Source organism: Phallusia mammillata, chromosome 1 (genome assembly GCF_965637545.1).
Source record: "Phallusia mammillata chromosome 1, kaPhaMamm4.hap1.1, whole genome shotgun sequence".
Taxonomy (NCBI): Eukaryota; Metazoa; Chordata; class Ascidiacea; order Phlebobranchia; family Ascidiidae; genus Phallusia; species Phallusia mammillata.
The window spans coordinates 24549778-24570264 of NC_137252.1; the positions used below are offsets into that span (position 1 = coordinate 24549778).

General features: G+C 35.3%; 1 protein-coding gene across 2 annotated transcripts; it reads left to right on the forward strand.

The window, feature by feature from the left end:
- The first annotated feature begins 359 nt into the window (after positions 1 to 359).
- Positions 360 to 18793, forward strand: LOC145228591 (selenocysteine insertion sequence-binding protein 2-like). Of its 2 annotated transcripts, none has more exons than XM_080093709.1 (22): positions 360 to 529; positions 608 to 753; positions 1201 to 1340; positions 3424 to 3521; positions 3709 to 3832; positions 3943 to 4108; positions 4412 to 4493; positions 4730 to 4898; positions 5200 to 5267; positions 5579 to 5926; positions 7805 to 7921; positions 9476 to 9646; positions 10135 to 10295; positions 10544 to 10658; positions 11214 to 11331; positions 12400 to 12490; positions 12639 to 12719; positions 13092 to 13231; positions 13664 to 13818; positions 14909 to 15016; positions 15539 to 15671; positions 16219 to 18793. In XM_080093709.1, exons 1-22 carry the CDS (start codon positions 509 to 511, stop codon positions 16809 to 16811), a joined length of 3345 nt encoding a protein of 1114 aa, XP_079949835.1. In that variant the 5' UTR covers positions 360 to 508; the 3' UTR covers positions 16812 to 18793. The 2 variants fall into 2 exon arrangements, with proteins under 2 accessions (XP_079949835.1, XP_079949844.1); XM_080093718.1 differs by having other exon boundaries at positions 12403 to 12490.
- The last annotated feature ends 1694 nt before the right edge of the window (positions 18794 to 20487 follow it).

A 20487-nucleotide genomic window follows, 5' to 3' on the forward strand; every position in this document is an offset into this window, starting at 1 on the left:
AAAACTTATTAAAATGTCTGCTTAAAATACACAACGTTATTAAAAACAAACAGCATGATTATTATTCATGTAGCTGTAGGCTACTATTTTTGCTTAGTTATGTCCTTTAATTTGTTTTTTTTAGGTCTTAAAATTGATGTTTGGTTATACTGAAATCTTTGGGGGATTTTGAAACTTTACAGCCTGTAGAGTGTCGTCAGGCTCAATCCCTGATTTAAACTATCAAGCAAATAGTAAAAACTATCCTTGCCAAAATTGTATCGGCATGTATGATGTATAATGTATATAGTCATTCATTTACCAAGCAATGTATTAGATAACTTGTATCCAAGTATATTTATATATGTAAGTACTGATACCTTGCTCAATAATTTCCTCATAGTTATATTGTTATCTTAGTATATGTTTGTGAATGGGTCCAATTTAGTCTGTATCACATTGTTTGTGTTCATGATGTCCTAATGGGTTTCTTACTTCAATGACGATTGAAATACTTGTTGTGTAACAAATGCTGCCCCACAATTCAGACGTAAGTGAATTTAAAATTTTGCTTGAATTTGAAATTGTCTAAAAGTGATGGAAAACTATATTATCTATTGATTTACAGCAAACCAATCTGAGTGCGGACGTTGCTCCGTTTGTTCCACGCAAGGAGTTTCAAAATGACTCTGGATATGTTGAGCAGGGACCCAATCCCCTTCCTAGATATGTGACAACATGTTACCCATTTGTACAAGAACAGCAAAATGGAAGGTAAACAATATATATGTGTAATGAAATTGTGCATGTTATCATGTGTATTTAAAGCCAAATGTTTTCAACAATAATCCCACTTGTTTTATTGGTATAAAAGAAAATAGTTTATAAATAATTTTCTGCAGGAGTACAAATTTGCTTTCTTGTTCTATTATTGCCCTTTGAAGAGTGACAAGTGTTAAGATGGCTATGCTAGGTTGTTAATCTGTGATTAAACTATAAGAAGAGAGAAATGTATGCAGTTGCCACAAATAAATTATTTTTACACAAAATGATAAAATAAATAAAATGTTATGTCCTTTTTCTTTGTTTAAAAGGCAAACTTATCCTTTGTATTATAGAAGGTTAATAGTAAATTCCTTTTTTGGTTATTATGTTGTACAAAAGATTTTTTTACTACGATGACTTCATTCAAATAATCCATGAATCTCCTGTTTATGTTAGAGTTCCCATTCAACCTGTTGGATCGCAGTTTGTTCCTGTCAGTTACATTGGTGATTCCACCTCTATCCATCCGCCTCCTGTCCCAACCCCACATAATCCAATTGTAGTTGGCATGGTTCCTCCTAATGCTGGATACTCAGGTATGTGATCTTTACATGAAGTACCAATTCTTCGTGTTGTAGGCTGTTGCAGGCAGAGTTGGTAGGCTGTTTTAGTGTTTTCTTGCATATTGTAAGATTGATTGTTTTTTTTTCCATTATAATATTGCTGTTTTGTTCTCTTTGAGTCCAATACCTTAAAATAATTAGGAAAAAACATTTGGGTTAATGCAGTGGATGTTTGAATTCATTACTTTTGATTTATGAATAGTAGTGAAATTGTGTTTCAACAAAAAATAAAAGATGTCAAATAAAACTGGTTTAGCAAAGAGCTATTGTGTTGGTAGCATCAAATGATACCTTAAGCTTAGGTATTTTTATCTTGAAAATAAAACTCTGTTCAATGACTTGGGTGCAAACCATTGCCATTACCTTTTTGACATACTGCTGATGTAAAAGGTTAAGTTTTTATGGTATCATTTACAACAAGTGGAGTAGGACTGTTTAGGGCTCAACAATGGAAATATGAGCAGGTTGGGATTCCAGTTGGCCTAAGTATTTGTTCTTGGTCATTGTTCAAACACTTGTTGGAAAATACGGTTGTAAGACTATTCTGCTTCTCCACTGTGCTGTATATCAATCAATCAATCACTGTTTTATTTGTTTCAACGCCAAAATATGAATGAGACAGATGACATAAATGTAAACATGTAAAATAGGGATTGAAACAAAAGGGTGCAGCTGGAGCCACAATTGGCTATTTTGAAAAGCTGACCCTATCTATTTGTTTTTGGTGAATGGTTGTAAAAAAGAAACACAAGAAGAGAAAAACAAAACAAGCACTGCGTTATAAGTGTTTTTCTTGAAAATGCATCAAATAAATAACATGAATCTTTGTGAAAATACGGCTGTAAAAATGTGTTCGCATTTCTTCGGGCAGTAATTTCACGCTTGTCTGGCGGGGGTAATTAGTGAACGGTATTTGCGTTGCACAAGTAATTAAGACCATAACACCCCGTGGAATGTAAATACTGCACCACGTGTGGTACATTCCATGTGCACAGAAAACCTAGGGATTTTGTGGAATGATAGTCGCTCATTGTATGTTGCCAGTATGAAAGATTTGCTGCTACTCATGAAAGCTTTTAAGCCTGTTTTTTTGGTGGTTAGTTTATCTGGTAGTGTATTCCAAACTGCGGTGCACTTGTATTTTATTGTATTTTGGGCCCGACTTGATGAAACTTGTGGAACAAAAAATTTTTGTGTAGTAGCTCCTCTTGTTGCATGTTGATGTATTGCTGATGTGAAATTGAAAAAGTTGTCAAAAGTCGAAGGGAGTCTTTTGTTTATAAACTGAAAAGCAAATTTTGCCAATTCCATGTTGTGCATATCTTGTAATTTTAGAATGTTAGTTTTTTTGTATAACCTGTTGGTTGAGGTCCGAAGAGGGCTTTTGGTTATGATATTTAAAATTCTATTTTGCATGATTGAAAGTGGATGTATGTTTTTTTTGTTGGCAAAACCCCAAGACAGTAATCCATAAAGAAGGTGTGGATGAACCAAGGAGAAGTAAAGACATCAGAGCGTCGATAACTGCACATAATGTCTGAGTTTGGAGAAAACTCCTGCAACTGAAGCAATTTTATTTTTAACAAAGTGGATATGTTGAGCCCAAGACATTTTGTCATCAAGAAAATGTATAAATTTATTTTAAAATTGTTTTAGTTTGTTTTGAGTCCAATCTAACATGTTAATAAAGTTGCTGTTTAGAAGCAGTGCAATGGCACATGATAAATCTCATTTATAAAATTTTATGGTACATGCCTTGCCTGGGCTGGTGAATCATGTTAGGATTTACAAACTTATTTCTAAAAACACTAGAACTATTATATATATCACTTACCTTAAGCATTGCTCTAACTGTATATCATTACTTTTGATTTATTTAATTTCTATGCCTTGCAAATACTTGGTGCTACAGTTACTGTAACAAAAACCATGTCAACCATAAAATTAACTTGAAAAGAGGCTTTTGAAATGAAAAGACTTTTGAAAAAAAATAATTGTCTCTACTTGTTATGTCTTAACCTGTACTATAAATTACAAACAAACTGTGGTTTTACAGCGCCTGGTGGGGATGGAATACCGTTGCTATTTAACAATGTTGTTCATCAATCTGTGCCCAACCATATGTCCACTGCAAATTCTACGCCAAAGCACAGGGTAGGTTTAAAAGCTCAACTAAGCTGGCTCCACAATAGTGTACAAAAAGCACCCTTATTTTAACTTTTCGGCAATATAAATTGATACAGTACAACTGTTTGTTCCCAAATAGATGTATAAATAACTTAAGCCATACAGTTGAAAATGTTAAAGGAAATTTGTGCATGTAATTGAAATTTAATCTTAGAATATTGAAAAGTCTTCAAAACGATTATCTCGTAAAAATGTTGCCACCCAAAATGAATCCATGACAGCGAATGAAAATAACTTCTCTGCTGATGTTCAAATGGTGGACAGCTGCCAACAAACTGGTAAGTTAAAATTTATATTCAAGTAAAATTGTAAAAGTGACCTTACTTGGTGGGAGATATTATTTTATTTTGTACTGTTATGTTCCTCAAAGGATTTTACTGTTTATTAGATTTTCCGGTAGCAATAGCTAGCAAATCGCTGACTGAACGTCCAAGCCCTCTAAAGAAAACTCGAAATCGACGTCATCGTTCGAGTATGCTCGTAAACAGCGATGATCGTGAATCATCAAGCGACCACGCTGATGCAGATATTGACAGTGATTCAGGATACTACAGGTTAGCAGCTTATAAAAAATTGCAAACAACTGTAGGAAAATTACTTACATTGTATTAAGCTGGTTTGTCAAGCCAAATATTTGTGCATGTACAGTTTTCTCTGCTTGGTTTGCAGACATATTTAAGTGTGAATTAAAATGTTGTTGAATGTAATCAAGAACATTTGACTGCAATGTGTGAGAGTGTATGTGTCTGTTATGTAGCATTTTATCAACGTAAAATTGTATTTGTCACTGTGCTTGCTTTTTCCTCATCAAGTGTTTTAAACAGTTTTTAGTGTTAATGTTTGTGTTTTATTTTTAGCCCTAAGCATCGAATGGTGCAAAAGCGCAGTGGAGGCACAAGTACATCAGAATTAACAAGTGGATTTCATCAAAACAGACTGGTATGTGAATGGTGCAGATGTTAATTAATGTCTCTATCTGGGTAATAAACATTAACAAAGAATTCATTTAGCACACAAGAGCTCGATTTAACTTAGTTAACCCACCGACATATGCGAGCTTTTTTGTGCAGGTTACCTGAAATTACATGTTTCACAAAATACACCTTGTAATCAAATTGTTAAAAAACTACTAGTACTGCTATGTAGCTTGTATGAGACAAATTCACTTTGCTCAGACTGGGGGTAACACAACTCCGGTATCTCGTGTGGTTTACCTCGCTCCATCACCTGCCCTCTACCAAGTACAAGCCCCACTATCTCAACAAGTGATGTCAGGAATGTTGTCACCCCACCCAACCCCACCCCCGTCTTTATTGCTGACACCCCCTGGAACCCCACTTTTAAGTAAGTACAGCTTCTTTGTTTAAGTAAAATAGTATTTTTAGGTTGCCACTGATAAATGTGGATAATTAACAAATGAACATTTTTCTGAAGTCAAAACAGATGGCTATTTCTATACATTATTGTGATATTTTATTTGAGGTAAAATGCTAAGCGGCATTTTCATTTTTTTTTAATAAATCAAAAGTGTAGCTTTTTTAAAATATAGTAATGCTGTCAAGTTTGTCATGCAAACTCCAACTAATGCTGCACCTTAATAACTTCGAAGCTCTCAACAAACAAATTGTCTGTGTTTTTTCCACAGGTCAAAGTCCAGTGATAAGCCGACCCCCACCAGGGTTTCCCCCTCCCCCCAACTACCTCAAACCCCAGGTGAGTCTCCTATAGTACCACAACCCCCTGACAGTATGAAAAAAATAGTTTAGACATTTTTGTTTAGGGTAGCATTGCCTAACAAACAGCATATTTGACTTGAAATGGCATGTTTTTTTTGTTTTTTTTAATTTGCATTTTGGTGGTTACAAAACATTCCCAATTCTAAAAGTTCTGCAAAAAATTGTGGTGCCAAAGAAACATTTTTCATGTTATTATTCTCATGCAAAAATATAGTGAAGCATTTTTTAGTGATTATCAATATTATTAGCACAAATTTCCATTTGAACTAGTGTTTTAAAATTTTCTAGTGGTCTGGTCCCCTTTTTCTCAACAATCACCCCCAGTTTGCTGGTACCAACTTAAACCCTCATATGGTTCCAACAAACCAGTTCTACCCTGGCAACAACCCTCAGTTTTCCCAGCGAGGACGAAATCGCCGTCCAAACTACAGCCCCAAACATCGATGGCAGGCACCACAACAATTTCCAACCAACTCAGTTCCCACCTCTCAGTTCTCTGGCTCAGATAATTCCTATGATAAGAGGAAACAGGATAGGCGAAAAGTGACAATGCAAGAATTGTTTCATGACCACCGAGCATTTGCTAATGGAGTTTCAATTCCAACTCAAGACACCAATTCAGGAATTTTGTTGTCTGTAAGTTTGTTTTCCTTGGTCTATTTTTGTGTATTTTTTGTCACTTAAAAATGGATTAGGTATGGTGGTGTTTGACAAAAGTGTTTCTACCCACCTGGAAAAGTTCTAAACTTTATGGCACTTTAAGGATAACCCAATTGTTAACGTAATAGTTCTGTATTTTAATTTATTACTGTGACTTTAACTATTTATAGAATGAGTGACATAGTAGAAAAATTCTTAATAGGAAATGTTAAAAAAGCAGGATTTTATCATTTCAACAAAAAAACTTATTTCACGAAATGCAATTATGAAAACCCATGGTTGAATAATAACCTAAACATCTAAGACAACACCAAAAAGTTGTAAGGACCAACAAAAGCTGATTCATATAAAAAAATCCAATGCACTGTTTCACACTGTTGTGTGGTCTTATTACATGGATTCACTACATATTGACATTACCTGCATGCAAATTCAACCTTTTTACAGAAACATGCTATGCATAGGAACGCTATATTTAGATCTGTTCATACTTATATATCCCCTCTTCTAAAGGAAACACATACATAAACTTTATTTCCAAAATTTCCTAATTTGTTTTTTTGAAGTATTAAATGTTTGGCCAATTTCAACATTATGTAGCCTGCAATCGTATTTTGAAATTGTGTTGCAGTTGACCTCCCAAAGTTTGGGTCAAGTCTTTAAATTTAATGTCACTTCCAGGTTTTTTTAAGGTTTGGTTTGGGTGACCGCTAAGTAGTTTTAAGAGACCACAAGTGTTTCATTTAAATACCAAAAAATAGCCATATTTGCTTAAACGAATTATTTATTAGGCTACTGGCAAATTTTGGGAAACCGCTGGAGAAATTTGAAAAAACACCTTAAAAAAAACACTGGTCACTTCATGCAAAAGTTATAGTTATTGTCAAAATAACCTTCTTAGACCACTGTTTTCCGACTGGTGGTCTATAAAAAGAAACAAAAACAACAACAAATGGGCCGCAGACAAATGAGGAAATGATAGACATGAACAATCAAGTCTGTCTTGCACGAAACAAAAGTTACAATTTTATTTCGCCAGCTTTATTTTTTCCGCACTGTTCAGGTTCTTTTTGTGTAACAATTCCCAATAATCCTTTTTGACTGGCCAAACAATTATTTCCTTGTTGTGAAAGCAGGTTTGGTGACGAAACACATTTGCACCTAACATTTTAAAGGTTTTTTTGTCTGATATTTGTACTTTTTGTGCACTTGTTAATAAACTAGCCTACTACGTTCAACAGCAAGTTTTGAACAAAACACAAAATCTTTTTTCACTTTATGCCACAAAAGTAAAAAGGTTGACAAACAGGGTGTTAGACATAGTATGGTTAAGATTTAACCATTAGAAATACAAAATATGACATCACAATGTACCAAACTGTTACAAATTTTTTGCATCCACCGCATAAACTTGGCACCCAATGAAAAAAGTCTGGGCACCCCTGCTCTTGGGCTATGCTTACTTCACAGTCTTTGAGGCATGACATAAAAGATACCAGTTCTTTTTTCACTGCGTCTTGCATGGTTAAACGCTTTCAGTTCCAATTTGCTGTGCTGCGTAACATTTGAGTTGCTGTTTTTAAATTTAGGTGAAATAATGTTAAAATTGGTCAATAATATTTTAGTAATATGAAACCTTAAAAAAGCAACAAAAACAATAAAAGTAGCCATTAAATGCATAGTGCAAACTGCAACTCTAACAAATAAATGTGTTTGCTACCTTTCCTATGTCAAATTTATGAACTGATGGGTGTAAGTTATAAACACTGGCTTACTTTTCAAAAAATAATTAGTTTTTCAAAACAACTTGTATTTTTACTACAACAACTCACATATTTTACTACTTTTACTTAGGACACCCAGGAATTTCCAGGATTGGGGTCACCCTCTATGATCAACCAATCGATGTTGGTTGGCAGTCAGCTCTCCTACAGTGATGCTGTACTTGGAAAAACTATCATACACCAGTCTGTAAGTATTTGTCTAGTGCAGTGGTTCCCAACCTTTCTACACTGTGGGACCGGTAAAATTGTAAAAAAAATCCACGGACCGGCAACGAAAGATTGTAGTGAATGCAACAGATATTTGTAAGCTTTTTGTTCACCAAAGTTGTCGCTGCGCAACATAATGCAAGATTTAGTCATAGCCTATGTATTTAGGGCGTAAAATTACAACCAAACGGCAATCAAGTCAACTCAAACAACAAAACGTCAATCCATTTACATACAAAATCAATGCTATCTCAAAAGCGAAGAATAACTTCGTTTTACAAAAAAATGTTGAATGCTAGCCACAGTTTATGACAAAGCAATCATAAACGTCACAAAAGCTTTATTAAACAATTTGCGGGTATCAACGATGAAGAGCTACCCCAGTTTTACAGCCAGGCGTAAAATAAGTTTTGCAGGTACCAACAACTTTGCAATAGGCCTACTTATTATTCTATTTTAAAAAGTAGCTTGGCATAAAGTAAGATAATTTGCGGACCGGCAAAATATTTACGTGGACCGGCACCAGTCCGCGGATGGGCGGTTGGGAACCACTGGTCTAGTGTATTTGCTTTGTTATATGTCTTGCTGGTTGGCTGACTGGTTGTTTTGTGGTTTTTCAAAATGTTGCCGGTAATGGCTGTATGTGTAAACTGACTGAAGAGATGTTTTCAAGTCAACAATATATTTCTATTTACTTAGTAAGTTGGGTCTATTATTAAGAGCTTGGAAGTAAAAATATGCTTAGACACAGGACTAGTGTGTTGCTGTCTCTCATGCATCTCTTAGGATTTAGAATATGTATATTGGCATTTTGAAAAGCTACCATTCTAGTTTATCATTTATGTTTAAGAATATCTTATTTACAATTTTATGTTTATATAGAAAGGCTTATTTTACTTCACGTTGTGGCACTTAACAAGCCAAAATTGAAATTTAAGCATTTTCAATCCTATTTGCTTTACTGCTATTTAAGGCACAATGTAGCAAAAGATAAATGCAGACATTGGTTGGTGTCATTGAACTTATAGCACACCGTGATTCATGTTTAGACTATGTGTCTGACACATGTTACCAATCTGGAGTATAAAAATATGCATTCCCACTCAAAGTTTAATTTGTAGTAGGAAGTTTATTATGTGCCTTATCTGCAGATTAAAAAATAACTTCCCAATATTATGGTAAACTGAAGCTTTCGGTGCTGAGGTAGCCATTAAATAGCCGAAATCGATATTAATTACAATACATTGCAAAATGAAAAACACAGATTGATTCAAGTGCACTGAAAGCTTCAGTTTACTAAGTTATGATTATTCGTAACTTGAATCATCTGTATTGAGTGCACGTTGGTTCAGGACGATTTCTGTAAAAGCACAGTTTTATATTCACAATATTATGTATTACTTAAACGGCATGGTACTATGTAATTGTGAATGATAGAAATCAGAGAAACATCTACTCCCAAAATGTTTTTGTTTCAGTGATCTGGTAGTCCTTTTGCAGTGTTTAATAGTCACCTAATATGTTTTTATTTTAGCCACAGACAGTACAACTTACTGCAAGAAACTCTGCATCTCCTGATGATGGATCTGTGCAAGAAAAATTGCAGGCACAAAAGAATCGAAAGCGCCAGAAGAAGGCTGAACGAGCATCGAAAGCAGCAGATGAAGAATATGCAGAAATTAGTGAAGAACAAGAAAATATTAAGGTTGATGCTGGTTTGGTCATTACGATAACTAAATCATTATCTACCTCTTTCTAAAATTACTGTAAAACGATTTTTTCTTTTAAGGCTGATTTTGTTTTATTGTGTAGTAAAGATTAGTGACTTTATGGGCCTAGTGTTTTTTGTGTGAAATTCCTTCTTTTACTTGTTTTTCACATTTACAACATTACAACTTTCCTCAGTCCCCAAGACGTTTGTTCCTTTTTATCACGGCCAAACCCCTACGATATTCTTCACCATTGGGGCAAACCCCAATAAGTTACACGAACCCCTGAATTAGCTTGCCTTGGGGTTCGAGCGAACACAGGTTAAGAACCACTGGTTTAGTTTGTAACTTACTTCTTTCTAGGTTTATATATAGTGTTTACCAGAGAGAGTGTATCTATTCTCAAAAGCTTTGACTGTAGTATATGTTTAATACCACAATTATTTCCCATTTGTCGATTAGAAGCTTTTAATTTTTTTTATAGAAAGCATTAAAAAAGACAGCAGCGAATCGGAATCGCAACAAACCCAGCAAGTTTGACCTTGGAGAGATTCTCAGTCAACAGTTAAAGTCAAAGACAATGTCAGGGAAAATTGAAATGTCTGGAGCTAATATGAAGGATGGATCATCACTTTTAAATCTCAAGTAAATGTTTTGTCAGACATTGATCTAAAAGGCAATTACAAGAAGTTTACTCAGTGTTACGAGAATGCAACACATTCGAAAATAAATTTTATAAATGCAAAACTTTATTGCTTATATTTTGTGTTGTTTAGGCAACTAAGGTATGGTGCTTGTCAAACTCAAGTAAGCACACTATGCAATTAAAATTTTGATTAAAAATGTGTTTCTTTGCTCTACAAGAACTTAGGCATATTTGTTATGTTTTACAGACTAAGGAGTACTTTGGCAATGCCAGTGAATCCTCTTGACTCTACTGCACCAATGGTTAAAAGAGGAAAAGAAAGGGAAAATCCAAAACCCAAGAAACCAAGTGCCTTAAAAAAGGTAAACTGGTGTTGTAACTTTTCGTTTACTATACACCTTGTTGACTTGGCTATTTACCAGGAATGCTGTGGCAAGTAGTCATTGATAAAAAAGGAAGAATATTCTAGGAATGAGCAATTTAGAATAGCGAATCTGGAGATTCAATTTCTGAATGGTGCAAATCCAAAAGACAATTTTAACTGTATTATAGGTTTATGTACTGTTTGAAAACTTTATTGCTTTACTTGTTCACATGTTTTCATTCAATAACAATTGAAATACTTACGAAAACAGTCCTAAAGTTAAACAGGCAAAGGGTAAGTACAATATCCAGCAAATATTACTGTGTATTCAAACAACTTATAGTCATGGCAACAAAATGCTACAAACCTGTTCTAGCTTGAATAACTAAATTGTTTAAAAAAAAACTGTTGCAATTCAGTTTAGTTACACACAAACAAGTTAAGTTACCACATGGTAAAACAGGGTGTGTACTTGCCTATTCTACATTATTTAAATACATACTGAAGTCCCTTTAAAACTCGTAAACCTAAGTAACAATGGAATTGTCTGTAGGTGATCTTGAAAGAGCGCGAGGAAAAGAAAGAACATCGATTGAGTCAGTTGACCACTCGTGACCTTCCAGACACTGACGTACCTCCGTATCCTCCAGCAATCCTTGACACTCTGAAATGTAAGTCAATTTTGATTTTTTACACATTTGTGACATTTACATAACTATTTTCAAAAATTTTTAGTAAATGAATGTATTAAATGTAGAGCCATTTGCGGCAATTTGGGAAGCTTTAAAACAGTCACAGTTTGTCACATTATTTTGATTTCCTTTATATAATACAGCTTTATGCATTTATTTTTATATGTCATTGATAAAACAAACTGTTAATACTCGTCAGTAACTAGGCATTTCCACGCCTAATATCATTGATCAGGTACTCAAACGTTTGTAGTTTTTTCTTGGAAACAAATATTTCTCTTCACCTTTTACCAAGTAACTGTTCACATCCCCTTGTGTTGTTGTTTTGTTATGGTGATCTATAAATGGCTGCTGACAGTTTGTGGTCTGTCTGGAGTTGGATTTCAGCATGTGACTCTATTGGGTTTCAAGCTATGTTGTCTGAAATATTGAAGTACACAGGTTGTGGAAAACACACACTGTAAAAAAATGATGTAATCTTTATTCTTGTGGCATGTTTACTTTACAGCAAATTTTCAACTTTCATGAATCTGCTTGTATTGTTTGGTATAATTCACTAGCAAATAAAATTGTTGCAAAGTTTTTTAATTGGATATTCTCCACTCCAACTGGTGTAATTCAATCAAAATTTCCCAAAGAGCTTTTACGAATTGTATAAGAAAACATTTAGCATATTTTATTTGGAAGTGAATCAATTGGTGCTGCTTACCCCTCCAAGTTTTCACCTACATGCCTTGTAAAACTATTCAACAACTTTCCATGTAATAAAACATAGAACTCATTGTACGTTAATTCATTGCATATTATTTGAAACTACGTAAGCAAAATGACAGTAGTTCTTTACCTCTGGACAGAACCTGATGGCTCTTGTTAATCCCTTTGTCAAAATAAATGACCACAAACTAGGACATCACAGGCGGAAAATTTCATATTTTCCATTTTTGGGTATTTACCTCTAGGTCAAGAACCACTGCTTAAGAACATGTGATATAGAAAGTAAGGAAAACAACCCCACTAATCATTGGTTCGTTTGTTTATTTTTTCTAGCAGCACAGTCACATGAAGAAGAAATAGATCATTCTGTAATAGAAAACATTGGTTCATCTGTTCCACAAATACACAGCAGAAGATACAGAGAGTAAGTTAATTATCTCATTTATGAGGATGTGCTTTTTATCATGTTACTAAAATTGTACTTATCAGACACTTATATTTTTTAATACTCCTGATGTACACCACTGCTTTGCAATGACATCAGATAGTATTTTTGATTAACGCTTTTTTAGATATTGTTCTCAAGTTTTGGACAAGAGAATTGATGAGACTTGCACAATCATATTACAAAAGCTTGTTCAGTTTCAAGACAGGTATGTAGCTCTGGCAACTGTTAAAATGAAACAGTTTTTGATTCAGCTTTAAAGTCTCTTACAATATCAAAACTTATAATAGAGCAGAATAGGTTTTTTGCCTTTCTTTATTTAAGTACACAGACAATTCATCTTTTAATTGTGTCAGTTTGATTTAATTTTACTAAATGTACCATACTAAAGCACTTACTTGACGTATCTTGCATTATTTCAGCTATGATGTATTTTTAGATACCACTTTTAAAGCTTTGTCAAAGACAATTTTTTTTTTTTTGAGCTTAAATCATTTTTACACTTAGTCAATTTTCATGTTGTACCCTGAACAAAACCGCAGCTCAGGAATAGCAAGTCATTGACTTTTCTTGCCATCAGGTTATATCAGAAAGATCCCATGAAAGCAAAGATGAGAAGAAGATTGGTGATGGGAATCCGGGAAGTAACGAAACATCTCAAGCTGAAGAAGTTGAAATGTGTGATAGTGTCCCCTAATCTGGAGAAGATACAATCGAAAGGTGTCAATTTAAAAAAATTATTACATTTTTTATCAGCAAAAGATAGAGGTTCTGGTCCTACATAAACTATGTATTGTTTTAACAGCCGCATTTTAAAAAATGTGGTCATTACATCTGCATGTGATTTTGGTAAAAAGTTGGTAAAACTAATCATAAAAAATATTAAATATTTAATCGCGCAATCACTTTGAATTACAGATATTCCATTTAGGACTTGTATGTATATAATATTATGCAGTACTGTAAACAAATACCAGAGTACGGATTTCATATCAATATAAGGCGCATTGTATTTGTTGAAAGTCGAGTCACTTTGTCACATAAGTGTTTGTATCTTTTTTGCTTGTTTTTAATTCAAGTTTAACACGCCTCCAAATAACTTGAGTTTCAATGCCCTTATATGGTCAAACTCCTAATGTTGCCGTTTTTCAGGTGGACTGGACGATGCGCTGCAACAGATCTTAGACATGTGTGAGAGTCAGAACGTGACATATGTGTTTGCACTTGGTCGTAAAGCTATGGGTCGGGCTGTGTCGAAACTTGTCCCTGTCAGTATTGTGGGAATATTCGATTACAGTGGCGCAGAGGTAAGCATTGTTTCTTGTCTTCACTTTGATCAAAAAGAAACAACTTGTTTTGCTTTTACGTCCAATACCGATTATTGGTAGTTAAGTGGACTGAGAATTATAGGCCGATATTTTATTTGCAGTAAAATACCAACATTTATAACTTAAAACTGCTGAATTGCAACGTTTCTTCAAACTTCAGTTGACTGTATGAGTACCAAAAAATTGTAAGTCTAAAGTCGTGCTCTGGTATACATATAAACCAGGGCTCTTCAACCGGGATCCCACAGAACCCTGGGGTTCCGTACAACCCTTTCGGGAGTTCCGCGAACTTTAAGGGTCGCACAGGGGTCCGCAGAGCTTTTGTGTATCAATTCGAACATGAATGATTCATAAAATCATTGCTGCGAACAGCATTGCTCGCTTGTACAATCTAGTTAACCTTGGTTACACCATTGATCAATGGTGACGTAATAATCAAAGTCTTGATACTCTCTGTCTGAATTGCGAGATAAATGTGCAAATGACCAACCTAAATAACATGACAATGCGTTTCAGTAAATCGTTTAATTTAATTAAAGTCAACATTTGTTATGTGCTTGGGGTGTGTCACGTAAAAATGTATGTTTTTGTGATCTAGCCTACTTGAGTAACATTCATTCAAAATAATTTTATGGGGGGTTCCGCAAGGTTTGACAAAACACCTTGGGGGTTCCGTGTCACTAAAAAGGTTGAAGAGCACTGATATAAACTATAAACGAACGTAACCGTGGAAAATAGAACTACCCAAATCCACGTCAGACCATCAAAGCTGGACGTTTTGTCGTGAAACCAATCGGTGACAGAGCAATGCTTACAAAAGAGACATGGTTGCGTCAAGCAAAAACATCCCAGTTACATACATGTTGTTTCTCAGCTGTTATTGACAACACCAATTATTCGGTCCATCCCTACCTTTTTGTATCTCCGAAATGTTCTTTATTATATCAATTTGACAAACCTCTTCTGAAAGTTGTTACGTTGATAGCAGGCTGCGGTGTTTATAAATCTACTCATGGACGTTTCTGTCACGCTTGGATATTTTCTCCAAAACCACTTTTATTTTGCTTAGGACCAATACAAAGAGATGTGCTCGTTGGTAATCGAAGCACAACAAAAATACAAGGAAATGGTTTCAATTTATCAACAAGAAGTGATTGATGCCACAAACACAACTCCAGTAAGTAAAGTGTTAACTTAAAAACACATCAAATTGCGGTCCTTATGCAACGTATAACTGTAACTAGATGTGCTATATATATACGTGTAACTAAATATGCAACTATATTCGTATAGCAATATCTGCAACGTATAACTTACTCGTAACTATGATTTGGTGGTTTTTGATGTTATTTGCTTTTTCGATCATAAAAAGTTCAAGCACTATCCTCTTATCATGGTTGGAACAAGGTTTGGTTGCTGGGCCTAACGAACATCATATACTCTGACCATGAAATAGGCTAGTTTTTGCCAAACAAAAACACACTTTTTCCGTTTGTGGAAGCAAAATATGCTTGCGTTGAATATGGACAACTTCATAATATGGCGACATAGTTAATCATTAAATAGGGTGTAGCGTGTATAACTTGCAACTATATAGCCACCTTTCTATTTAAGTTTAACTTACAATGTTTGTAGTATGTGCAACGTTTTTTTTAACAGAAATTAGACTACGATTACCTTACAACATTTTTTTACATAGACAACAACTGCGGTGACAACGGGAGGAACATCAAAACGTTTTCCCCATATGGGACATTCCCGCAATCCGTCCGCAGCGAGCTGTGTGTCATTCGCAAGTTTTATCTCAGAACCTATTTCGGAAATGAACGAAGGTACGATTATGGTTTAGTTGTGGACTAAACATATGTTTTTTGCAAGCGGTATGGCTTTCAGTAATGCATGCGTACTAAATACTTCAGTTTTGGATAAGGGTTTTCTGGTAATACTGTACATTTCTCAAAACTGCTTTGTTATCACCTCCCCTAACGGCTTTGGTTATTACCCACCCGGTATGTTGTGATACTGGCTACTGCAGTTTGCTAAACGTCAAATTAGAATTTTTATTACAAATGTCTGCTAAGCACATTACAACTTTCGTACTGTAGTCATGTCTTTTTTAAGCAGATTTGCTTTAAGTTGTGACGATATACAAAAACATTGCTAAGTAGGTAATCCTGTCTAACTGACTTAAATCATAATGTAGCTATGTTTGAACTGTTTGCAAATGTTCTTTACCGAAACGTTTGGAACAATTTAGTTTTTTGGAAATAAAGCAATATGGCGACTTTTGTACTTGTTGGCTGCCATAACATCCCGAGCCCCGGGATAAAGTGTTTCACACACGGCTAAACAAGCTGATAAAATAATATAAAATTGTAGGCAGCAATTGGCGAGCGATGATGGATGCCCAGGAGGAGCAAACCACCCTCTCTCCTCCTCCAGAAGTGGAGTCAGATGAGGAGCCAACTTCATCCAAGATGAGCACAGGAGGAGTTGCTAACACCAACCAACATGAAGATCTATGCAGAAAAGATTCCGGAAGTACAGTAGTGGAATGTAAAGATGCGCAACATCCAGAAGAAACTGATGAACTTCCGGAAGACCTGGAAATCGTGCATGATCTATCCTCAAGTTTATCTTCAATCCATGAAGAAGCAAGCACCTCTGCATCCAAAAATCTGGACAAGTCATTTTCTAACAGCAGCACAGTTGTTGTGCTTCCCAGAGCTGAAGTACCTCCCATAGGAGCACAGTCGGATGATTTATGTGCTGAAAAACCAATCGACGAGGCATCAGAAGTCCAGAATCGCATCCAGATGTGGTTGGAGAATGCCTCGCGTTCAGTGCAGGACATGAATCTGGATCTCACACCTCCCGAAGAGGAAAACGGGCCAGAGGAGATTTCTTCTCCAGAGGAAGATTTGATCAAAGATGAACCTCAGGAGAAAGGAGATGAAATTGAAGAGCAATAACAATCCTAACGAGAACAAAAACATTTTTTCATTTTTGTTTATAATTATTTTGATGTGAATATACACTTTGTAAATGTGGCTCTTTACTAGGGGCTGAAAATGTGACGTTTTTGCAGCATCAACAAATTAAGAAAGCTTTGTTAAATTTCCTATTAGTTTTTTTACGTTATGTGAGTTAAAACCATGATACAAACCTTAAAGTGGAACTTAATTATTTTTATAATTTAACCATAAAAACAGTGCAACAGATGCAGCCAAGCTTGCAATGACGTCACTTGAAAAACGTCATTAATTAATGACGTTACAAGAATCGTGAAAAAGACAATTATTTTGTGTTTTTTCTGGGGATGGCTTTGCCGTCACGTAAACGGCCGAGCGCAGGCGATGACGCCATAAACTGACCGTATGACGTCACAGAGGGAAAGCTTAAGAGAGTTTGGTGTGATAAGGCCTGCTGGCTATCCCGACTGAAGGAACTTTGTGTGTACTTTCTTGTCTTCAGTTGACAAAACCTTTATTCGCGTTATCGTTTGTGTCCATTTTTCCGTAGTTCAAAGTTCGAAGACACCAGTATTTTGGCGACCACTCGTGTGTTGTTTTTGTCGCCACTGAAAACCCAGTATTTACCCTAAAATACGACAATTTACCTCTTATTTGTTATAATAAGCCGTGTGTGTATCGCAATGTCAACAAATTTGCGTTTCCCCAATATCTTACATGAACTGGCCTCTGTCCTAACATAATACATAGTTGAGACCAACTTGCAAGCAGTCTATCAAAATTTTCGATTGCCTATAATCTCGCTTTTGGGTTTTTCCCTATGCACACGTCACACCCATGTAACAATGACGTCATAAGAGCTGAATTCAATGTTTTGCCTATGCAAGTGAAAAGTGCCGTCCAGCATGTAAGGAGGCGTGTTGGTTTATAAGTAATTGACCTGAGTTCAAAGGCACATATGCCCTAATTATTACTTTTGCGTTTGTATATGTTTTGCCTAATCCTGTACATTATGATAGACGTTTTTTTTTTGAACAATAATTTTCTTGTAGTTTGAGACTCGTTTGAGAACTACTGCGTTTTGTTTCTAATTCCGCGTTGACAAAACACCAAAGCAAAGTTTTTCGTAATTTAACGTTTTTTGGGGGGTAGACAGATTTACAGTAAATTTATTTTTCCTGTACCTCTTATGACTTTCATTTGACAGAGTTATCATATAAACGTGTAGATACTTGCCAATGGAATTATTCAACCTAAAATTGGTTTGGGGTAATTTTGGTTACCATAGCTGCAATATATTTTCATTTGCATTTGTGTGAATTTTCTACAGTCTACAATTAATCGTCTTGTTTTCAGCAATTGTTAGATGTTTTTGCAGCAAAATGGGGCCATGTAATCTTGAAAGGCCTGGAATTGTTTTTGATGTAATACAGAATTTAATCTTTCTTGTTTTTGTGGCCAATGCAAAACTGACAAATGTTTTTGTGCAGAAAAAACTCTATTTCGTTTTTTTTTAACTGGAATATTTGGAAATTTATTCACCTATCACTTGATCTCTCGCATTTTGTCTTCAAACGGGTTGCCCTAAATGGAAAAACAACAACATAGCATAGATATGAAAAGTTTCAGACTTACCACCATATCACACTGTGAATGTTGTTTGTTTAATTTGACATTAATAATATCAGACCTAGTACAAGTCTGCTCGTTGATGGCGTGTATCTATATCACAGTTTGTTTAATAATTTCACCAAAAATGTGTTTTCGACTGTTTGTAACAAAATTGATTTGCAAAATGTTATAACAGTAAAATTTGTGTTTCAATTGCGGCCAAAAATGTGTTTCTCAGACATGTAAATTCGCCAAAACTGCAGTCAGAAATCTCCTTTAACCTTAACCGTTGTTTTATATCTCCGTTTGGAAAATGTACAGAGAAATTTTTGCTTTATCATGTGTCAATACATTATGATTTGACCTCTTGATGATACAGTTACATCATAGATTGTGTCCTATGTTTGTTGGGAATATAAATCAACTTAAACCAAAAATTTAAGGGAAACAATTAAAATAAATTATAGATCGAAAAGCTTATGTCCCCCTGAACTGTACTAATTGCTCAAAACCCATTTAGTGCGTGCCAAATTGCCCAATAATACCACAGTACGTCGTGATACTGTTAGTACGATTGGAACATGTGTATCTATAGACTTGTATAGTTTGTGCTATTAGGTGGTAAGCAGATATCGCAGGGTTGTTGAAAGTTTAAGGAAAGTAGAACAAGTGATGTTTGGTTCTGTTTTTTGTTGTAGGTGAGCGGGCAACTTAAGCTCTGGTCCGATGAATCGTTTTTACTTTGTTTTTTTTTCTGCTTCGAAGTCGTGTTTGGCCACGTTACTGTTTTTTCTAGAATTTGGGCGTAAAATCTGTATTCGAAAACAATTTTCAAAAAACACATTTTGTGTCCGGAATTTAAGCGTCTTTTAGCCTAACCAGCAGAAGTTTTCATTTTTTTCCTGAGGGACTTAAATATTTACGTTTAATCGTTGTCTGTTCTGTTTTTGATACATAATGATTCATACAAAACTACTTATCAGCATGGATTTAAGCAGTGGTTCTCAACCTTTCGTGGACCGTGGCCCTATAGGTAACTTTTGCACCTCGTGGGCCCCCTTCAAGTAACCCTGTAGGACTTGTGACCCCCTTAAAAATGTAAATGACAATTTCATGTTGGAATTCGGTACTAATTTCGACTTTAAACAGGTCGAATAGAATAAACAAGAATCCGTAATCGTTAAAACCTCAATATAGACAAATAGTATGTGAAATAGTCGATTAAATTAGGGAATAAAGGAATTGGATTTTAGTGGGTGTTTCTGGTGAATCTACACCCGTGCCCCCCTGGAACACAGCTCGTGGCCCGCCTGGGGGGCCATGGGTTCTGGTTGAGAACCACTGGATTAAAGGCTATTTGGTGATTTTTTCGCCTTGAAAACTAACAATACTCTGTTAAAAAGGAACGGATCCTGTGAAACTTCTATTTTTTAACTTACTAAGAAACAAAACTGGGCTTTTTGTCTCTGTGATAGTAACGCTATTTTGTTAAAAATGGGACTGTTTGAGTTGGTAACAAGTAACAACATGCGATAGAAAGCATTATGGTGAATGTTTGGTGTCGCCTAAGATATTTATCTAAACCAGGGGTGGGCAACCCGCGGGCCGCATAAGCTTGTGCGGCCCGCAGAAACGCTTGGATTTCAAAAGTACTGGCAAACGAGTCCAATTATTACATATTTTTGAGCCGATTAATGCGCCTGGTGCTAGTTTTCTGCGATCTGGCAAAATGTGGCTAGAATCAAATACGAATTATACTTGTAGTTAAGCATATTTGGTAAGAAACAAAGCAAAATCACTTTGTGTGATGCACTTGTGCGGCCCTCGATCCAATTTTAACATTTATAATTGGCCCTACAGTAACAAAGGTTGCCCACCCCTGATCTAAACCGTCCAGAATTTAATTGCTCAAGCAGATATGGTGACCCTACTCTAGGACAAGTTGCTGACTGGAAATGCTCACTTTAAAAATACTTCTCTTCAATAAGCATGCAAAGAGTTACAGAAACTGGTTGCAAGTTAACCAAAACTGCCAAAGATAATAGTCCCAGGGGTTGTTATAAAA